We start from the raw sequence: 20415 nt of genomic DNA, 5'->3' as shown, positions 1-20415 counted from the left end.
ATTCTAATTCGAGTTCTGTACACTAGTTAGGCTTGTTGTTATTGTTGTTGTTGTTTATGGAACAAACTTTACAAGCCGAACGTTATCGAAAGAATAACATCACTAATGAGGGGTATATGGATGATGTCTGTATGTGTGTGTGTGTGTGTGTGTTGTGGTAGAAAGAATATAGAATCCACTCGGAGGGTTATATAATAACGGGTTCCATACTATTCATACCACACCATTCATTTGGTTGGTTGGTTGGTTGGTTTGTTATTTTGGATTCATAGATTTCGATGTTTGTATATAGAAAATGTATATGCCAATGCCGACATTTGTTACAGAATTGAATACCTCTACTTATCAAATACGGTAAGGGGTCCATGCGGACATAAATTCCGGGTATTTTATCACGTCTGTTTGCACACATGCACACATACACAAACACAATGTTTTCCAATGAATTTATTCCGTATACAGAATGAAAAAAAACAACAACAAAATATGAATGAAATGTGATTCATTTTTTTTTTTTTTTTGTTTATTCTTTCGGGTTCTGTGGATCGAATAGTAATGCCGATTTTTTTTTGTATACTCTGGTGTGATGGTTCTCGATTCGATTCATTTAAATGACTGATATGATAAAAAATACAGTGGTGATTCGGTTTACGATGGTCAAATTGTCATCGTAATTATACAGTGATGATGCCATCGTACAAGAATCGGAAAACGCAATCTCTGTTGAATTTTGACAATAATATCCGATTTTCAATGGAAAAAAAACATGTTTTGTGTGATTTTTATCCGGCTTTTTTTTCCTCGAATAATTGTGTGGGTGTGTATTAGAATTTACTTAGAAAAAAAAAATTTTTTGTTACAAATGGAAAAAAAATTTACCGAAAGAAAATAGAAAATGAAACATGTTTCAAAATAAACATATAAATAAATAATAGCGTCTACATATATATTGTAAACAATACAGAATTTGAAGAATAAAACTAACAACAATAACAACAACTTCCATGGTAACATCTTCATCCAATGATTCTTATATAAACACAAATGATTTTCTTCATTGGAATCATATTTCAGGACTATATTCTAACATTTGTGAGTTCCGTGTAATCATCGGAATCTTCATCATTATTGCTATTCTTGACATTTACATTGTCCAAACTAAATTTCCACACACACACGCACACACACATATCCATAAATTCCATGAATAATGCATTTTGAACAAATTCAAAAGGAAAAAGTAAATCTTTTTCTGTGATATGCCATTGTTGTTCGTGACGAATCTTTTCATTTGGCCACCATCATTTTTTGTTGATCACTTGGATTTGTTATGGATGACCAGCAAAAAAAAAAAAAAAAAAAAATTTTCCATTTCAAATTTCAAAATAATTTTTTTTTTATTTTAAAATCAAATATGTACGTATATCGAATGACAAATGTTCAAATCATTGTTGGTGTTGTTACATTTTAAGTCCATTTTCAATTTTCATTTTCAAGGATGTTTCAGAAAGATCTTGAAAAATCTTGATAATGATGATAATGATTAAGATATATTTCTATATATATTTGTAATTTCATATAAAAGTATTTTCACAATTATATTATGTTTTTCAATCAAAACTTATTGCAGAGATTGCCTTCGAACAAAAAAAAAAAAAGAACAGAAAAAAAACAGGTTTCAACATTGATCACAATGGTAAAATTTCCATTACTTCTGTTCATTTTCTCTTTCTCAGCCGGTTTGAGTTTGAGCATGAAGATAATAAACAACAAAGACGGCAACAACAACATTCACATCGTTTTCATGATGATGACGATGACGTTGAATGGATTGGTAAATGAAGAAATGTTTTTTTTTTCACATATAAAACATGCACAATGACAGTGTATTTCAAATGGCCAGTTTATTAAAATTTGCATTACAAACAAATTGATTTCTAATGATAATTATGTGGTCAAATAATAGAAAATATCCACTGGCCACATGATCAATATTTGAATTTTGAATGAGCAAATTATTATTATTTTGGGTAAGTTTTTTTTTTATTTCATTCATCCAATAAAACAAAAATACTTTTTTCATTCATCATTTGGGAATATATTTATTTTCTTCTTTCCTTTTGTCTTTTGTTTATTATTCGATTGAGATATTGAGTCGTTTTTCGGATATATTGGGTATCACTTTTCATCATCATCATCATCACCACCAATGACCGAAAATTATCATTTTTGTTGTTGTTGTTGTCTGTTTGTTTGTTTGTTTATCTTTATCCTCTTCACATTATATTATCCTTTTCCATTATTCATTCACACGAAATTCATTCATAGATTGACCAGAATAGCTTTGTTTTCGATTGAGGTGAATAAAAAAAAAACAAATCTACTGCTTTTTTTGGAAACAATTATCGATGCAAATCAATAATTGTTTGCGAATAGAATAGTGATATCTCATAAATTGACTAATTCATAAATCAAAATCGATTTTTGCCAATTGAAAACCATGATGATGACAGGATTTGGGTTGCTGTTGGTGATCATGATGATGATGATGGTCATGGTTGTAGCAACCAAAAAAAAGAACTCATGATCGAATTGATTTACATTTTTTTCCCCTTTCGTCTCTATTACTCAAATGAATCAAAAAAAAAAAAAAAAAACTTTATTCCTTTCAACGAAATTAAATATAAAAAATCCAAGGAAAAAAATTGATTGATTGATTTTGATATTTATCATTACCCAAACTAAAAAAAATCCCAACAGCAACAGCAACAGTAGCAGAAGTAGCAATAGTAGTTTTTCCATACTTTTTAGATGTCGCCATCATTTTTGATTTCTGCAACATATCTATCTGATTGATTTGTTTGAATTGAAAAATTGAAAACATATTTCGTCATATTTGTTTCTCTTTTTTTTCATCTGTTCAGGTATCTTGTTATTATTGAATCTCTGTATATCTCCCTGATTAATTGTTTGTGTGTGTGTGTGTGTATGTTTACCACTTTTTTTTTCTTCATCATCATCAACGGTATTAATCATTAAATCCTTTTTTTTTCTCAAAATAATAATCATTATCATCGATCATATAATTTTTTTTCCATTTGTCTATTGTCAAATGATAATTGTTTGAACCAATTTTGTTTTTTTCATGTTTTTTTTCCTTATTCTTTCAAATAATTTGACATTTTTTTCCCTTGTTGTTTTTTTCTCTCACACACATATATGGGTCTATTGGATTCGAATTTGAAAAAAATAACTTCAAATCCCTGTGAATTTCAATAAGTTTCGTTTCGTTTCATTTCATTTTTATTTTTGTTGCATTCAATTTTTTGTCATCGCTTTGAATATATGTGTTCTGACTAGAAGATTAGCAGATAAAAAAAAATAAGATGGCAATGATTCAACAGCATTCTTCGAATGATAAATCATTAACCACAGCCAATGGCATTACTAATAATAAGGTGATAATTCATACATCAAAAAGTGCTCCATTAGTAGCAAAGATTCGTCAACGTTTTTTTGAAAATGAATGGCCTAAAAATGCAGGTAAGTTTTTGTTGTTTGTTTTTTTTCTTTCATATTTTCTTATGTTTTTAATTGAATATGAATACTATATAGAATCATATTGTGAACAAGATATTGAACGTGTACGAAATTCTGAATGGTTTGTCAAACGATACCTGTTGCAGAGCCGAAGAAATGTTGAAGATGCTTATGAGCTATTAATATCGGCATTACGTTGGCGAAAAGAGATTAATTTTCCTAATTTAGATGCAAAATATTTTCCAAGAGAATTTTTTGAAATCGGTGGCTTATTTTCTTATGAACCAGATCGACAAGGTAATCCGGTCATCTATCTACGTATTCGAATGCATAAAAAAATAAAAGACCTAGAACATTTTGTCAAATTATTTTTGTTCTACACTATCAATCGTGTCGATTTGGAAAGTGGTGAAAATGGTTGTACAATTGTTTTCGATTGTAGTGGTGCCGGTTATTCGAATATGGATCTTGACCTATTGAAAAGTCTAATCGATGTTGCATTCAAATATTTTCCCTACTGTATACGATTGGTTATTGTTTATGAACTATCATGGATGTTGAATGCTTTCCGTAAAATAGCCATGACATTTGTTCCATCATTATTAACTTCAATCATACGATTTTCTAATAAGAATGATATAAATCAATATATTACGTCGGAAAATTTGCCCGATTTTATGGGTGGTACTTGTGTACGTGATTATCGTGCCGTTCCAGTTAATTGTCGTACAATTGAAGAAGCTTGTTTAGAAGTAGGTATCTCTCCGGAAAAAGCTCAACAACTTTTAGATCAATTTGAACCATTTTTACGTGAAAGTCGTGAAGCAATTAGAGCTCGACAGCTACAATTTCAAACAAAAATGATTGATTCCAATAATTCTACCATTAAATCGGCCATCCATCAATCAACGAATGGTGATACTAATTATGTTAATGAACAAAACAAGGAAACAACGAATGATGATGATGATGATAATGATGATGATGAAGTAATGGCTACAACTACAACAACAACATCATCATCATCATCATTAACAACTGAACAGATTGCCTTAGTTCATTCGCCTGAATCGAAATCATTTTCACATATAGCTACTATTTATCCACAAAATGTAATCCACTTTAAAAGACGTTTTTTATTGAAACGAAATTTCGACCCAGAAAAGGAAAATAATTTTAATCAAAATATGGCAAAAACAGTTACGAATACGATGACTACTGCTGCAATGACGATGATGACTACGATGACAACAACAACAACAACAACAACAGGCAACATAATGGTTCGTAATAATCATCAGAACCGATCGCTTGCATTCAAAATACAATCCAACTGTTCGGATAGATATACGGTGACGCCCAATCGAGGCGTACTTTTACCAAGAGCATTCATTGCAATAAACATTGTTCGTAATACCACTGCCGATGATGAAAACTTGGATATGGATGTGGATGATGATGATATTGGCAAAAATCCAGACCTAATTAATGGAATGAATGAAATTCAGGACAAATTCCTTATTTTAATGTCTTCAACAATGTTGAATGCACAGATGCACTTGAAAAATTTGAATGAATTCAATAAGCTATTCATTAAAGGTATCGACGATCACCAGATTTATATACACAAACTTTTGGTCAAATTTGATAATGATAATAATAATGAATCGTTTATGAATAATAATAATGATGATGATGATAATAATATGATGATGATTCATCGTCGTAAAAGATCAACAAGGCCAAAAATGGAAACATTTATAGATGAAATGAAACGATTGCGGCAAAAATGTCGCAAACTTGAACATCGACAATCATGGATGAACATGTTATTGATTATCATGATAATGCTCACGGTCATTGTACTAATATGGTTATTTAGTTTTCCCTCGTGTTTAGATTTCAATAATCGTTTAGTCAAATATATGATGACCAAATAGTGGAATCACTGACCGAAAGACCGACTGTGATCAATCATATATGTAAAATGACGGTTTGTTGAACATTTATTCTTTATTTATCTTTCTGGTTTTTTTTGATGTTATTGTTTATTATTATTTGTTTGTGTAACTGAACTGCAATAAAATTTATTATTATTTTTCAATTTTTTCAAAATAATTTTTCATTTTGATGTTGGCCAGCATAATTAGTTATTCAATTGAATTGTTTCTTTTTTTTATATATAAATTATTTTATATCAATACAAACAAATAAATAATAAATATTCGATATAAAATATATATCCTTGGTGTTTCCTGTATGTTCGAATGGCTGATGGTAGATTGTATGTGATGTTTAGAAACATTTTCTGTGGACAATGGCTGGGCCGGCTTCATCGTATTCCTGTTTCGAGATCCACATCTGTTGGAAGGTGGACAACGAGGCCAAGATGGAACCACCGATCCAGACGGAGTATTTTCGTTCTGGTGGAGCGATGATCTTGATTTTGATGGTGGCTGGGGCCAAAGCAGTGATTTCTTTTTGCATACGATCGGCAATACCTGGGTACATTGTTGTACCACCAGACAAGACAGTGTTGGCGAACAAATCTTTACGGATATCAATGTCGCATTTCATGATTGAATTGTATGAAGTTTCATGGATACCAACAGCTTCCATACCCAAGAACGATGGTTGGAAGAGGGCTTCTGGTGCACGGAAACGTTCCGAGCCAATGGAGATGACTTGACCATCGGGCAATTCATAAGATTTTTCCAAAGCCGATGATGTGGCGGCAGTGGCCATTTCGTTATCGAAGTCCAAGGCGACGTAGCAGAGTTTCTCCTTGATGTCACGGACAATTTCTCGTTCAGCGGTGGTGACGAATGAATAACCACGTTCAGTCAAGATTTTCATCAAGTAGTCTGTCAAGTCTCGACCAGCCATATCCAAACGGAGGATGGCGTGTGGAAGGGCATAACCTTCGTAGATTGGGACTGTGTGGGTGACACCATCACCAGAATCTAAGACGATACCGGTGGTACGACCAGAAGCGTACAAGGACAAGACAGCTTGGATGGCGATGTAGACGGCTGGGCTGTTGAAGGTCTCGAACATGATTTGGGTCATCTTTTCTCTGTTGGCTTTTGGATTCAATGGAGCTTCAGTCAACAAGACTGGGCTTTCTTCTGGGGCAATACGCAATTCATTGTAGAAGGTGTGATGCCAGATCTTTTCCATATCATCCCAGTTGGTCACGATACCGTGTTCAATCGGGTATTTCAAGGTGAGGATACCTCTTTTGGATTGGGCTTCATCACCGACGTATGAATCTTTGTTGCCCATACCAACCATGACACCTTGATGTCTTGGTCGACCGACGATTGATGGGAAGACGGCTCTGGGGGCATCATCACCAGCGAAACCGGCTTTGCACATACCGGAACCATTGTCAACAACCAATGCTGTTACTTCGTCGTCACACATTTTGTTTCAGGAAATTTTTTTGGAACTTGAATAGAATCAAGTGAACAGTTTAAAATTTTTTTTTTAGGAAACACGCAACGTAACGCTGGCAACTTCGAAACGAAACTGAATCTGTTGAACATTCCAATCAATGTTTTTATATCAACTATGTAAAAATATGCTTTGATTTGTAGGCAATCATCATTCTGGAGGAAAAAAGAGGAGGATGAGTAGAAAGTGAAAATCTTTCAACCAATTCCAATAGATATGTTGAATGAGTTTTGATGATTTGCTTCTTCAATTTAGATTCTTCATTGTAGTGGTGTAGCCAAAATGTTTAAACATTGCAACATTGGAATAACGACAACGCCCGTATTTTACAAGAATTTATGAAGTAGAATTATTTCCCACCAAATACACACACAAATATGTGCATTTTTAGATCAAGAATATAGACATTCATAGTATTCGTTTCGAAAAAAAGACCATGTGTAAGACGTCTTTCATTTAATGGAAAAAACGATATTTCCTAACCATCATTAAGATACACAAACACACACCATCGTCATATCAACATATTCTGTCCAAATCAAGCCACAGCTATCAAACCAAAAAAAAAAAAAAAAAAAAAAAATGCATGCCTGTCGAATTACTGTGTGTGTGTGTGTGGCGAATGATGTAAATGTATTTAGACGAATCATCAAAACATATCGGGGATCACACTTTATTCAACAAATGTTTTCAGCTATTTCGGTTAGGATTCACAATCTCTGATGATGATGATGATGATGAAGACGATCTCATCATTTTCGAAACAAAAATAGAATTAATATATGTCTAGAATTCAAATCAAACTGTGTTTGGATTTATTTTTCGTTCAAATTTTTTTTTGTGTGTGTGTGTGTTTGTGCTTCAAATTCATGTCATGAATAAAGCAACGAACTGTACATGTTGCTTGTATAGTCATTTTTTTTGCATACAACTTCCTTGGTATGAAACTCAGAGTAAAAAGAAATGCAAAAAAAATGAGGGAATTTTTCAATTTTATTTGATGCCAATTTTGCTCATCGTATTTTATTTTTATTTTTTGTATTGACTGTGAATATTTGTGAAAAATCACTTTTTACCACTACTACCCATCATCATCATCATCATCCTCATCATCATCATTGATGTTGTTCTCATGGTAGACAGTAGAGAATAAGAATTTCCGAAATCTAAAGATAACCATAAATATGATGTTTGTTTGGCGTATAATCAGAATCTGGTTCAAACTGTTGAGCTTGTTTCTGTATACAAGAATAAGAGAAGAGAGATTCAATGCTATAATGGTGTTGTTGTTGTTGTTGTTGTTTTTTCCCTTTTTTTTCTTATTTGATGAAATGTGAATCAGATTCTGTTTTCTACCATTTATGTTCAAGGCTTACCATATTCAACCATTTTATAAATTTATTACAATTTTATTTATAACAATATGTTTTGTTGTTTCGATGATGGAATCTTGAAGCAATAAAAAAAAGAAGAAGAAGAATCTCATCGTCATTTAACAATCGTATGATAAATATAACCAGAGATTTGATTGGAATGCCATACCATGAATATTATTATTTCAATTTCAACTAATTTTCTTAGTTGAATTATTTCCAAACATACACATACTCATATGCATGATATACAGATTGAAAGATTTCTTGTATATAAATGTACTTGAATCATAAGTGGGGTCTTGATGCCAACATGAACAAACAGCAATAACAACAACAAAAACTAAATTTCACCTGTTTTTTTTCTATTTATTTGTATGGAATTTTCATTCATAGAAACAAAAAAATTTCTTTAATATTGAATAAGTGTGAAAAAAAAATTAGAAATTATCATAGAATTTCTTCAAAATGACCATTAAAATCAATGAATGATCAGAAGAAATCAAATTTCTATTAATAAAATTTTCGAAAAGATGGCGACACTAGAAAAAAAACCAGTTACAAATCTCACCATCATTGTAACGTTGAAAATTAGCAAAAAAATTATAAAAGTTTAATTGTTTTTTTTTGTTGATATTCGGCTTGATTTTATTTATCAGTATTTTCCAGATATAATTGCTTCGATCGTTTACATGTTTATGCATACAGGCAAATCATATTTATGACAGAAATAAAACAGACAGACTGTGATTGATTTTGGATGTGTGACCGTATTAATTATTGTCAATAGTAATAATAAATAAATATAATAATCGATATTCGGGTAAACAGTACAAAAAAATTAGAAACATTTTCTGTGGACAATGGCTGGGCCGGCTTCATCGTATTCCTGTTTCGAGATCCACATCTGTTGGAAGGTGGACAACGAGGCCAAGATGGAACCACCGATCCAGACGGAGTATTTTCGTTCTGGTGGGGCGATGATCTTGATTTTGATGGTGGCTGGGGCCAAAGCAGTGATTTCTTTTTGCATACGATCGGCAATACCTGGGTACATTGTTGTACCACCAGACAAGACAGTGTTGGCGAACAAATCTTTACGGATATCAATGTCGCATTTCATGATTGAATTGTATGAAGTTTCATGGATACCGACAGCTTCCATACCCAAGAACGATGGCTGGAAGAGGGCTTCTGGTGCACGGAAACGTTCCGAACCAATGGAGATGACTTGACCATCGGGCAATTCATAAGATTTTTCCAAAGCCGATGATGTGGCGGCAGTGGCCATTTCGTTATCGAAGTCCAAGGCGACGTAGCAGAGTTTCTCCTTGATGTCACGGACAATTTCTCGTTCAGCGGTGGTGACGAATGAATAACCACGTTCAGTCAAGATTTTCATCAAGTAGTCGGTCAAGTCTCGACCGGCCATATCCAAACGGAGGATGGCATGTGGAAGGGCATAACCTTCGTAGATTGGGACTGTGTGGGTGACACCATCACCAGAATCCAAGACGATACCGGTGGTACGACCAGAAGCATACAAGGACAAGACAGCTTGGATGGCGATGTAAACGGCTGGGCTGTTGAAGGTCTCGAACATGATTTGGGTCATCTTTTCTCTGTTGGCTTTTGGATTCAATGGAGCTTCTGTCAACAAGACTGGGCTTTCTTCTGGGGCAATACGCAATTCATTGTAGAAGGTGTGATGCCAGATCTTTTCCATATCATCCCAGTTGGTCACGATACCGTGTTCAATCGGGTATTTCAAGGTGAGGATACCTCTTTTGGATTGGGCTTCATCACCGACGTATGAATCTTTGTTGCCCATACCAACCATGACACCTTGATGTCTTGGTCGACCGACGATCGATGGGAAGACGGCTCGGGGGGCATCATCACCAGCGAAACCGGCTTTGCACATACCGGAACCATTGTCAACAACCAATGCTGTTACTTCGTCGTCACACATTTTGTTTCAGGAAATTTTTTGGAACTTCTTGTTCACAAACGAAAAAGTTGATCAACAAAAAAGATGGTCTGCCGCCACTAACAAATCAAACGATTATGATCAAACACGAATGATGAACACTAGTATTTAATTCTTTCGATTTCATTCATTCCATTCAAAATTCTATTCAAGTTATCATGAAGATGATTGTTATGCTCTAAAAAAAGTAAAGCACACACACATTGCCATGTCTTTTGCTTCACCATCATCATCAACAGATGCGAAAACGCCCGAAATTTTTGAATGAATGGCATATTCTATGCATGAATATTCAGGGCGACCTCCTTCCTTCATTCTTCGATTACGCTTACAAGAAAAAAATAGAAAACTTGCTGCCGTATTTCTCTAATCGTGTTTCATATGACGACTACCATTGTTGGCCATTACCATAAATGTTCATCAAAACCATTTTAGTGTTCAACTATTCTAAATGTGTAAGGGAATTTGTTGCTATTCTTAAAATTTTGTTCATTTTGTGCAATTCTTTACAGAAACACCAGAATACACAAACTAATAGAATTCTAGCATATCATCATGCAACAAGTTTTTTTTCTCGACAAAAAAAAAGAAACTAACAACAATCCACCAATAATAGTAATCAATTATTCAACTATTACTATGGATGATCTAAATTTAACTATGAAAAGAATGTGCTGCATTATAATGACTGGTGGTGGTGTTTGATGATGATAACATTATTATTATGAGAGAAATGAAACTATGTTTTTTTTATGTGTACAGCTTCTTCAAGAGAAGGAAAGAAAAAACCTTCTGAATATATTGTTAAATTCGGTAAATCTAAAAATTTCATCGTCAATATTTTTTTTTTACCATATGAATATTATTCAGACTAAATTAAGTAAATTATTATTATTATTATTATAATCATCATCATTACAATTGAAGGCAAACAAACAAACATTGATTTTGAATGTATTGTAGATGTTATTCATGGTAACTAAGGTTGATTTAAGAAATTTTTATTTTTACAGATATAAATAAATACATTATTATTGTTGTTTTTTTGTCGTTATGGTAATAATAATGAATATATTTTGTGGTCAAAAACAGACAAATCATTTTATTCTGAAAGAAGTAATTCAGAAGGATTCCTTTGAATATTCAAATGATGAATTATTATCAAATAAAATTCAATTGTCATTAATATAAGTGAATTTTATAGTTTCTCCACATATATGTACATATTGAATATTGAACGAAAACAAGAAGAAGAATTTTTCGTGACATGATATAATTATACATATACTGATATATAAAATTAAATGTTTGATCGAAACTGGAATTGTTTTTCTATTTCTTTTTATATAATGATTCTTATGAAAGAACTAAACAATCATAATGAATGATGAAAATTTCATCATCACAAAATTTCCATACGTAATGAAAATCCAGCCAATAGGAAAAAATAAACAGTAAATTCACGTACAAGCTTTGGATAAATAAATACAAAAAAGGATTAAAGGATTAGTTTTTTTTTGGTTCCACTTTTTACTATTTTATACCTACAATGAATATATGTTTTAATTGAATCAAATGTCCAGTAGCAGTTAGTTGACCGAATTTATATGGATTGACCAAAAAATCTTCATATCTACAACACTATGAGAAAATATTATCATCATCGATAAAAAAAAAGAAAAGAAAAATCAAATCTGTCACTTACTTTCATTTGAAATGATAATGAATGAAATCGTCGAAAACAACAATGATTAACTTGTCGTAAACGATTTGCTGATTTATGCATACCAATGTGAATGAAACCGACTTGAAAAAGAATTGAAAATAGTGAAAAATTTTCACTTAAAAAAATAGAACGATATGCAAGTTTAAATGTTGGTGGCATATCAAAAAAAATGGCAATAAATGCAACAAAATTGATGATAACAAAACGCCAAACTAATGAAAATGTTACTAGCCATTTCCATGATTTATTATAAGCATCATATTCTTTCATTAGAAAATTCATATAACGAAATGATATTGTCATATTTTTTTCCATCAAAATATGATGATTGAATTTATCATTTGTTGATAATTCAACAAATATGTTGACCATTTTTTCGAAACGTGCAAATTTAGTACGCATTAAATCGGCAATTAAGAATATATAAAAATTTGTATAATAAATGGTTGTTGTAACCAATAATGTTGTTATGACGTAAAATAAAATCCATATTAATCCGAATACAATGAAATCATATGTAGAATATTTTTTATAAAATTGCCATCCAATAAATATTCCAGCAATTGATGATAGCCAAATTGTTGTATTACGATTAAAATGTGACATAATATTGATCTTTATTTTTAATTTTTTCCATTCATCAGGTTTAATGCCGATATTTTTCGGTGAAATACGATCTTCAAGTGCCATCAAAATATTAAGCCATTTTAAATGTTTTAAACGTAAAAACAATGATGTCATTTGTATATTGATACAATTCAATGCCCATACTACACATAACATTTCCACATGGAATGGATTTGCACCAAAAACACCGAAAAAACTACCAAAATAAATTTGTCGTTTTCTATCATTCCAATAGGTTTGATCGATCAATGCATATGATCCACGAATAGCCAATACAATACATAGAGCCAATGCAAAATATTCATCTTTTTTTTGTTCAAATATAAATATTGATTGAATTAAAATCACAGTAAAATATCAAAAAACTTACCCAAAGTAAATGAATAACGTTTATTCCAATCGATTTTAGCATTTTGATTGTAAAATTTTTCCTGATCAATCAACAATGTCATCAATGATTTAGGAACAAATCGTTGATAATGATTTAATAGATGTTCGGTAAACTTATAACGATAACGTCCTAGCCAAAAAAAATGAAATGATGATCGTTTTTCGTAACCAATATCATCATTACGATGATGATTATTATAAATCAATTGTTGATCACGATGTAATGAAAATGAATTGAATTTATTATTGAAAAATATCATTTCTGGAGATTTTTTTTTAAATTAAACAATGAATTTGATCATTTTTTGCTTACTGCTCATTGTCGAATAACAAAAAAAAAAAAAAAAAAAAATTTCAGACTGTAAACCAGGTAGGCCAATCAGATTTTGAATAATAATTTTAAATAGTCATTAAATTTTTCCAGTGCATTTTGTAGACGACATTTTCGATCGATCATTATAAGGCCCAACAATTTATTGATCAAGAAAATTTTTTTTTTTTGACAAAAAAATATGAAATAACTCAAGACAATAAAAACAGAACCGGAATAAGAATGATATTTTCATGATCATCAAAACAATCAATTCCTTGTGACAGCAATCGCAAATGAATGATTTGCCATTGAATGTGTTGAATGTTTTTTTTTTGAACAAACATTCATTGATTTATTTTTTTAGTTGTAAAAAAAAATATAATTAAACCATTAATTTTATATATAATTAGTAATTGACTGAAACTTTTTCTAATAAACTTTGTTTTCATTTTATTTTTCGTTTTTTTTATTCATTCAAAATCGATTCAAAAGGTACAATTACAGAAGGTAAAGGCTACAAATATGTCAGGGAATTATTATTTTCACTAGTTTTTTTTTTGACTATTTCTAATGACGAAAAAAAGAGAAGATTGAATCGAAACTTTTTTAATTTTTTTCCGATTACGATTACGATTATTAAAAGTCAAAAAAGCTGATTTCTCCAAATTATTTTTGAAATGAAATCAAATCAAATCGCAATGAAATACTGGCCATCAATAGAAAATAAGTGGAAAATTCACGAATTAACTAAATATGAGTGAATAGGAATGAATGGAATTTAAAATGAATGGATAAAATTAAAATGACATACTATAAACATATGTTTCAATTGAATAACGTTTCCAATTATAGTTTCCTGTCCAAATCGATATGGTTCGACGAGAAATTTTACATATTCTGTTAACTATTCAAAGAGCAAAATAATTTACCAACAAAAAAAAACATGAAAAATGCTGAAATTTCAGTACAAACTAACCTTCAATCGGAATCGAATCGATTGTTGTTCTTGATGTTTAAGTAAAATCTGTCGTAAACGTTTGCCTGTTTGATTCATTGTTAAATGAATATAAGCAACTTGAATCATGACCGATAAGAAGGAAAAATTCTCACTAAAGAAAACTGAACGATATATTAGTGTAAATTGTGGTGACATCTCGTAGAAAATAGCCACAAATGTTACAATATTTATAATGATAAAACGCCAAAATAATACAAATGAAATATTCCATCTCCATGATTGATTGAATAATTCATACTCATATATAAGACGATTTAAATAACGGAATGCATGCATTGAACGAATTTTAAACAAAAATTTCGGATTCTGTTGACTTATTTTTTCCAATCGGTTAAGCATTTCTTCAAAACGTGCAAATTTAACTCGAAAAAAATCGGCAATCATGATTATGTAGAAATTTGTATAATAAATCGATGATGTTATCACTATAGTAGTGAAAGCATAAAACAATCCCCAGACAATACCATAAATAAGAAAATCGAAAAATGAATAGTTGATTAAGAATTTCCATGTTATGAATATGAAGGCGATCGATGCTAACCAGATGATTGTATTTCGAATGAAAAATGACATGACCAAAGATCTTTGTTTGAATCCATTGAATTCTTCTGATTTTAGGCCTGTTGATTGATCAAATAAAAAAAAATTTATCATTTATTCATTCAATAATATCAGATTCAAATTAATACCAATATTTTCTGTTGGAATTTTCTCTTCAAGTGCTATAACAATATTTAGCCATCGTAAATGTTTCATACGGCAAAACAATGATAACATTTGAATATTGATACAATTTAATGCCCAAACAATACATAATATTTCAATATGAAACGGATGAGCATTACATAAACGAAAAAAACTTCCAAAATACATTTGTCTTTCATTATCGGACCAATATGTTTGATCGATTAATGCATAGAATCCTCTTATTCCAAGTATCAGACAAAGTGTTAATGCAAATATTTCATCTGTTGAATCAAAAAAAAAAAAAAAAAAAAAAAATGGATTTTCAATAATTAAAAACTAATCAACATTTCATTTACCTAATCCAAACATATATCGTTTACGTTTTTTATCAATTTCGTCAAAATATTTTGCACTTGTTTCGAATTTCATCAATTTTTTGGGAACATTTTTCTCATAATGATTAATTAAATGGTCAGAAAATTTATAACGAAACCGACCAAACCAATAGAATCGTATATTTTTCCATCTCATCATTTTGAATCGCATAAAAAATAATTTATAAAAAGAAGAAAAAAAATAATTTTTCATTTATAACAAATTATTATTTCTGGCCTTTTTGCTTGATCATCATAACAATTGTTAGACATGGACACTTTTTTGTTCAAAAGATTCTTAATTACTTTCTTTCCATGAAATCGACCGCCACTGTAAACACAAAAATGTACCTAAGAAAGTCATGCACAAATAACAACAATCAATCTTTTTCCGTATCTGTTTTTTTCCTTTTTCTTCAAAAATGTCACGATCAAAACTATCATCATCATCATCATCATCACTCTGAATTCAAATCGGTAATCGTAAATCGATCTATAGAAGAAAAAGTTTTTATTCGAATGAACAATTTTATGTGATTGTGTGTGTGTCCGGAAAAGTCTGACACTGTTGATTACTTCTACAATGTACAGTATGTATGATGAAATGTGAAAAAGAAATCAGAATCCACTATCGACACCCTATTTTTTTATTTTTTCAGAAAGTTGGCCCAGAATTTTTCATTTTTTTTTTTTGAACAACAACAACAACAAAAACAATAAATTAATCGATTCTATTTTTCTACAGTTAATGGTTGTTTTTTTCATTTATTAGTTCAATCATGAGTTTATTGATTGACAATAACAACAATGATTGAAAAATTGTTAAAAATCATCATCATGTGTTATTTTATTCTTATTTTTATTAAATTAATGGAATTAGGAAATGAGGTAATAATGTCTTGTGTTGTTTTTTTTTCATAAAATAAGTCGTATTGAAATGCTAGCCAATAGAAGAAAGTAACTAGAAAATTCTCTTATGATCTAAAATGTTTTTCATTCAAAAAAAAAAAAAAAAATCAATTGAAATAATTTTTTCTGTCCTATCAAAAGATAGAAACTTACAAGAAACACATTTTTGAATTGTATAAGATGTCCAGTAATGGTCGTTTGACCAAATCGTTGAGGTTCTTGTAAAAATGTTACATAATCGATTGTCTATTTAATAATAAAAATAAATTAAATTAATCAATCAATGTGGTCAATCATATTGATTATACAAACCTTTATTTTTAACGATAATGTTGGAGAATTCATATGATAAAGAAATCGTCGTAAACGTTTAGCAGCATTGGCCATGTTTATGTGTATAATGCCAACTTTTAGTAAAAACATTAAAAAAGCAAAATTTTCACTTATAAATATGGATCGATACATTAGTTTGAATGTTGGTGGCATATCATAAAAAATGGCGATAAATGAAACAAAATTTATGATAATGAAACGCCAAAACAATGAAAATGTAGCCAACCATTTCCAGATACTATTATAGACATCATATTCAACCATTAAACTATTCAAATAATGATATGATTGATACAGATTTCGTTCCAATATTAATCTACGTATTTTTGGATTACGATTAAAGTAATCATCTTTTGCGATATCCGTCAATAAATCCAACATTCTTTCAAAACGTATAAATTTCACACGCATTATGTCGGAAATGAGAAATACGTAGAAATTTGTATAGTAAATCGATGATGTTATCAATGCTGTATTGATCAGATAGAAAATGCTCCATGGTATGCCGAAAATGATGAATTCAATGAAAGTATAAGCATTGAAAAATTTATATGTCAAAATCAAATAACATATAGATGATAACCAAATGATAGTGTTACGAATAAAATATGACATAAGTACTGCTTTGGATTTAATTTCTTTTAGCTCGTCCGATTTAAGACCTAAGAAATAAATTGATGAAATTAATTTATTATCGATTTGTAAAAGAAAAAATTTGTTTACCAATATTTTTTGATGAAATTCGTTCTTCAAGTACCATAATAATATTAAGCCATTTTAAATGTTTTAACCGACAGAATAATGAAGATAATTGAATGTTGAGACAATTGAAAGCCCAAACAAAACATAATGTTTCAATATGAAATGGATGAGCATTGTAGACTCCAAAAAAACTTCCAAAATACATTTGTCTTTTTGCATCTTGCCAATAGGAACGATCTAATAAGGCGATTAAACCACGTAAACCCAGTGTTGTACACAGAGCCAAAGCGAAATATTCATCTTTTAAAATTTTCATTAATAGAATGAATGTTGATCATATAGTCAAATATAGTGGCATAATTACCTAAACCAAATGAATATCGAATACTCCAATCAATCTGATTGACATCACTATCATATTGATTATCCGTTTTTTTCGGTAATGTTTTCATCGAATTTTTTGGAACTTTTTGTTCATAGAAGTTGATTAAATGTTCGGAAAATTTATATCGAAATCTGCCGATCCAATAGAATTTGAATGAATTTTTTTTACCAATCATTTTGCGAAGTATTCAGATTTTAAAAAAATTGAATCAATTGACATTCACGAAATACCTTTGCTAACAACTAAATTGTTTTTTCTTGGAAAAATTCCCTAGTTATAAGAAAAAAAAATTGCAAAGATTCAAGCCAAAAAAATGAGTACATTATCGATTTCAGTGTAATTTATTTTTTTTTGTCCGGGTCATACAAAGACACATAAATTTTGCAAAATTAAATGTAGCAAAATGAACCGGATAATTTGGTCGATTTTCAAGTGTTTCGCGTTTTTCATTTTGATTTTTCAAGATTTTGTTTTTTTTTATAAAATTAAATTGTTACAATCGAATAATATTTATATAAAACTATACAAACAGTTTAGAAGAATTTTGTTTTGCTCGAAAATGTTTTTCGATTATATGATGACCGGATTTAAAAGCAAACCTGCAAATGATGATGAAATGATCATCCTAAATGGCAAATATTCGAATAAATCTATACGATTTCCATATAAACCTTTTTATGGATTAGACAGAACTCTTAATTGTTCGCAATCGATTTATTCAAATTTTGATCATTGTGAAATCCAGGCTCAACTTGAATGGGACATACGAATCAATGGTTATGTAAGAAAAATGTGAACATTTTTAAAGAAAAAAAACTAAATATATAGTTTTAATGAAACTAAATAGTTTTATAGTAATCAACAATTCTGCTGTTTTATATGGACGGCATTGGATTGCGAAACAAAAGTGGCAAATGTTTGTAATGAACGATTTAGTAAATTAATCAAAGATAATACTATTGAATGGTTTGGAAAATTTTGTCATCAATTTAATCATTCAAGTTGGTTTTGTTGGTGGACACCAAAAAATCGTGTATATGTAACCATTGCGCTTATAATTATCACTATTATCACCGCTATTTGCGTAACTTTTTGCAATCGTTTTCCATCTAAGTAAGTTTATTGATTGAATTCATAATTGATATAATATTAAAATTAATTACGCACACACACACACGCACACACATAGTAAAAAACCGCCAACATTCAAAATTAAAGGTAAAAATTTAGCAATTAAAAATGAAAATAAATCAATCATCCATAAGAACATTGACAAAAACATTACAACAACGGAAACAAAACTACCATCAAAACTATCACCAACAAAACTACCATGGAAAACATCTGTTATTAAAAATGAAATCGAACAACAAAAATATGATTATGTTAGTCAATATCTTGGAATCGATCCAGATTTAGATAGTATTCATTCATTTCCAGATATTGATACACAATTCATATCCTCATCAACAAATTTATCGGAATTACAAGGACCAAGTTGGAGAATTTTCAGAACAAAAACACCACCGATTATGTCTGGTGAAACAACAAATATCATTGCACAAAATCCAATTATTAATAACATATTACAATTATAAAAAACCATAACGGTTAATTACAAACAACTGTTTCCATTTCAATGATTGGTAATGCAAAAAAAGAGTTCATTAAATAAAATTTCAACTCAATATATGATGAACGAATTCTGATTATCAGAAAAAAAAATTAAAGAAAACGCCGATGTTTTTGGACTAGAATCCATGATTTTTCATCGTCATCGCCAGCACACAGTTGATTTGACATCAAATGACCAAAAAAAAACGCCGATGTTGGGACTCGAATCCATGATTTTTCATCGTCATCGCCAGCACACAGTTGATTTGACATCAAATGACCAAAAAAAACGCCGATGTTGGGACTCGAACCCAAAACCTTCCGGTTTCCGGTTACTGTAACTGTGTTAATTTAAACACCAACACCCACTTTTGTACAGAAATAAAAGCCGGACATTCTAACCAATTGAAATACACCGGCGTCCATATCTGTTCACGAATTGGCCGACATCCGGTTTCGAAATGACCGGCATCATTTCTCTCCCCAATCAGGTCAATTCGAGACATTCTGTAGGGAAACGCCTGAGTTGAGGGGAAAATATCAGACAACAACAACAACAACAAATCATGACCGATCCAGATATATACAGTAATAAACATAATTTTTGTAACGCGGGGGTTACGTTACAAAAATTCTGAGCGTTAAGCGAAACAGCGCTAAGCGGGGCTATTTTTACATAATGCATTTTTACCCTTCATATACAATGTAACAATGTAATGTAATGTAGGGTAATTGTACAGCGTTATATCGAATCAGCGCTAAAAGGGGCAGCGTTAAGCGGGGTATTACTGTATTGTTAATACCGCATCAAATGCCAAGTTAATACACAGTGCCAGTACACAGTGCAAGCACTTGGCGAGTGTAAAAGTTGCAGTTACCGACAAACTAGCGTCATAAAGAGATAAGAAGATATATAGAATAGATAGATAGATACATAGATATTTTATATGAAAAATCATGTACTTTATGAATAACTTA

At 30.6% G+C, this 20415-nt stretch overlaps 6 protein-coding genes, 1 non-coding gene and 1 pseudogene across 9 annotated transcripts; 3 read left to right on the top strand and 5 right to left on the bottom strand.

The window, feature by feature from the left end:
• Positions 1-1814: 1814 nt before the first annotated feature.
• LOC124493967 (uncharacterized) lies at positions 1815-5644 on the top strand. 3 transcript variants are annotated; one of them, XM_047057096.2, is made up of 3 exons: positions 1815-2030; positions 3364-3543; positions 3616-5644. In XM_047057096.2, the coding sequence occupies exons 2-3, from the start codon at positions 3387-3389 to the stop codon at positions 5478-5480; spliced, it is 2022 nt and encodes a 673-aa protein (XP_046913052.2). In that variant the 5' UTR covers positions 1815-2030; positions 3364-3386; the 3' UTR covers positions 5481-5644. The 3 variants fall into 3 exon arrangements, with proteins under 3 accessions (XP_046913052.2, XP_046913053.2, XP_046913051.2); XM_047057097.2 differs by having other exon boundaries at positions 3361-3543; XM_047057095.2 differs by having other exon boundaries at positions 3281-3543.
• LOC124493969 (actin-4-like) lies at positions 5535-10450 on the bottom strand. Its single transcript, XM_075732194.1, has 2 exons — positions 9387-10450; positions 5535-6266 (listed from the first exon to the last, which is right to left on the bottom strand). Exons 1-2 carry the CDS (start codon positions 10339-10341, stop codon positions 5836-5838), a joined length of 1386 nt encoding a protein of 461 aa, XP_075588309.1. The 5' UTR covers positions 10342-10450; the 3' UTR covers positions 5535-5835.
• LOC142597586 (uncharacterized) lies at positions 6329-7070 on the top strand (annotated as a pseudogene).
• Positions 10451-12312: 1862 nt separating the features above from the next.
• On the bottom strand, positions 12313-13170 carry LOC124493695 (uncharacterized). Its single transcript, XM_075731853.1, has 3 exons — positions 13083-13170; positions 12455-13017; positions 12313-12348 (listed from the first exon to the last, which is right to left on the bottom strand). The coding sequence occupies exons 1-3, from the start codon at positions 13162-13164 to the stop codon at positions 12313-12315; spliced, it is 681 nt and encodes a 226-aa protein (XP_075587968.1). The 5' UTR covers positions 13165-13170.
• Positions 13171-14524: 1354 nt separating this feature from the next.
• Positions 14525-15654, bottom strand: LOC142597596 (uncharacterized). The gene is made up of 4 exons (XM_075731852.1): positions 15477-15654; positions 15123-15401; positions 14672-15053; positions 14525-14534 (listed from the first exon to the last, which is right to left on the bottom strand). Exons 1-4 carry the CDS (start codon positions 15652-15654, stop codon positions 14525-14527), a joined length of 849 nt encoding a protein of 282 aa, XP_075587967.1.
• Positions 15655-15963: 309 nt separating this feature from the next.
• On the bottom strand, positions 15964-17929 carry LOC124493694 (uncharacterized). The gene is made up of 5 exons (XM_075731851.1): positions 17803-17929; positions 17460-17738; positions 16716-17398; positions 16557-16649; positions 15964-15987 (listed from the first exon to the last, which is right to left on the bottom strand). Exons 1-5 carry the CDS (start codon positions 17888-17890, stop codon positions 15964-15966), a joined length of 1167 nt encoding a protein of 388 aa, XP_075587966.1. The 5' UTR covers positions 17891-17929.
• A 453-nt stretch (positions 17930-18382) lies between these two features.
• On the top strand, positions 18383-19421 carry LOC124493692 (uncharacterized). Its single transcript, XM_047056794.2, has 3 exons — positions 18383-18604; positions 18671-18936; positions 19013-19421. The coding sequence occupies exons 1-3, from the start codon at positions 18383-18385 to the stop codon at positions 19419-19421; spliced, it is 897 nt and encodes a 298-aa protein (XP_046912750.2).
• Positions 19422-19727: 306 nt separating this feature from the next.
• TRNAK-UUU (transfer RNA lysine (anticodon UUU)) lies at positions 19728-19857 on the bottom strand. Its single transcript has 2 exons — positions 19820-19857; positions 19728-19763 (listed from the first exon to the last, which is right to left on the bottom strand). It is a non-coding gene; the product is annotated as a tRNA-Lys (tRNA).
• Between the last annotated feature and the right edge of the window lie 558 nt (positions 19858-20415).

The sequence above is a fragment of the Dermatophagoides farinae genome, chromosome 6 (assembly GCF_024713945.1).
Source record: "Dermatophagoides farinae isolate YC_2012a chromosome 6, ASM2471394v1, whole genome shotgun sequence".
Taxonomy (NCBI): Eukaryota; Metazoa; Arthropoda; class Arachnida; order Sarcoptiformes; family Pyroglyphidae; genus Dermatophagoides; species Dermatophagoides farinae.
This window is presented reverse-complemented; position numbering and strand designations above follow the sequence as displayed.

Coding starts and splice junctions, on each gene's coding strand:
- LOC124493692 (XM_047056794.2), top strand. CDS start 18,383: ATGTTTTTCGATTATATGATGACCGGATTTAAAAGCAAACCTGCAAAT. Junction 18,605..18,670: donor ACATACGAATCAATGGTTAT/GTAAGAAAAATG, acceptor GAAACTAAATAG/TTTTATAGTAATCAACAATT. Junction 18,937..19,012: donor TGCAATCGTTTTCCATCTAA/GTAAGTTTATTG, acceptor GCACACACATAG/TAAAAAACCGCCAACATTCA.
- LOC124493695 (XM_075731853.1), bottom strand. CDS start 13,164: ATGACATTGTTGATTGATCAGGAAAAATTTTACAATCAAAATGCTAAA. Junction 13,018..13,082: donor ACGTTATTCATTTACTTTGG/GTAAGTTTTTTG, acceptor AACAAAAAAAAG/ATGAATATTTTGCATTGGCT. Junction 12,349..12,454: donor TTGCACGTTTCGAAAAAATG/GTCAACATATTT, acceptor TTCTAATGAAAG/AATATGATGCTTATAATAAA.
- LOC124493694 (XM_075731851.1), bottom strand. CDS start 17,890: ATGAAAACATTACCGAAAAAAACGGATAATCAATATGATAGTGATGTC. Junction 16,650..16,715: donor CATTATCGTTAAAAATAAAG/GTTTGTATAATC, acceptor ATTATTAAATAG/ACAATCGATTATGTAACATT. Junction 15,988..16,556: donor AATTCAAAAATGTGTTTCTT/GTAAGTTTCTAT, acceptor TTTCTTCTATAG/ATCGATTTACGATTACCGAT.
- LOC124493967 (XM_047057096.2), top strand. CDS start 3,387: ATGGCAATGATTCAACAGCATTCTTCGAATGATAAATCATTAACCACA. Junction 3,544..3,615: donor TGAATGGCCTAAAAATGCAG/GTAAGTTTTTGT, acceptor AATACTATATAG/AATCATATTGTGAACAAGAT.
- LOC142597596 (XM_075731852.1), bottom strand. CDS start 15,654: ATGATGAGATGGAAAAATATACGATTCTATTGGTTTGGTCGGTTTCGT. Junction 15,402..15,476: donor ACGATATATGTTTGGATTAG/GTAAATGAAATG, acceptor TTGATTCAACAG/ATGAAATATTTGCATTAACA. Junction 15,054..15,122: donor AATTCCAACAGAAAATATTG/GTATTAATTTGA, acceptor ATCAATCAACAG/GCCTAAAATCAGAAGAATTC.
- LOC124493969 (XM_075732194.1), bottom strand. CDS start 10,341: ATGTGTGACGACGAAGTAACAGCATTGGTTGTTGACAATGGTTCCGGT. Junction 6,267..9,386: donor TCGTATGCAAAAAGAAATCA/CTGCTTTGGCCC, acceptor CTGCCGCCACAT/CATCGGCTTTGGAAAAATCT.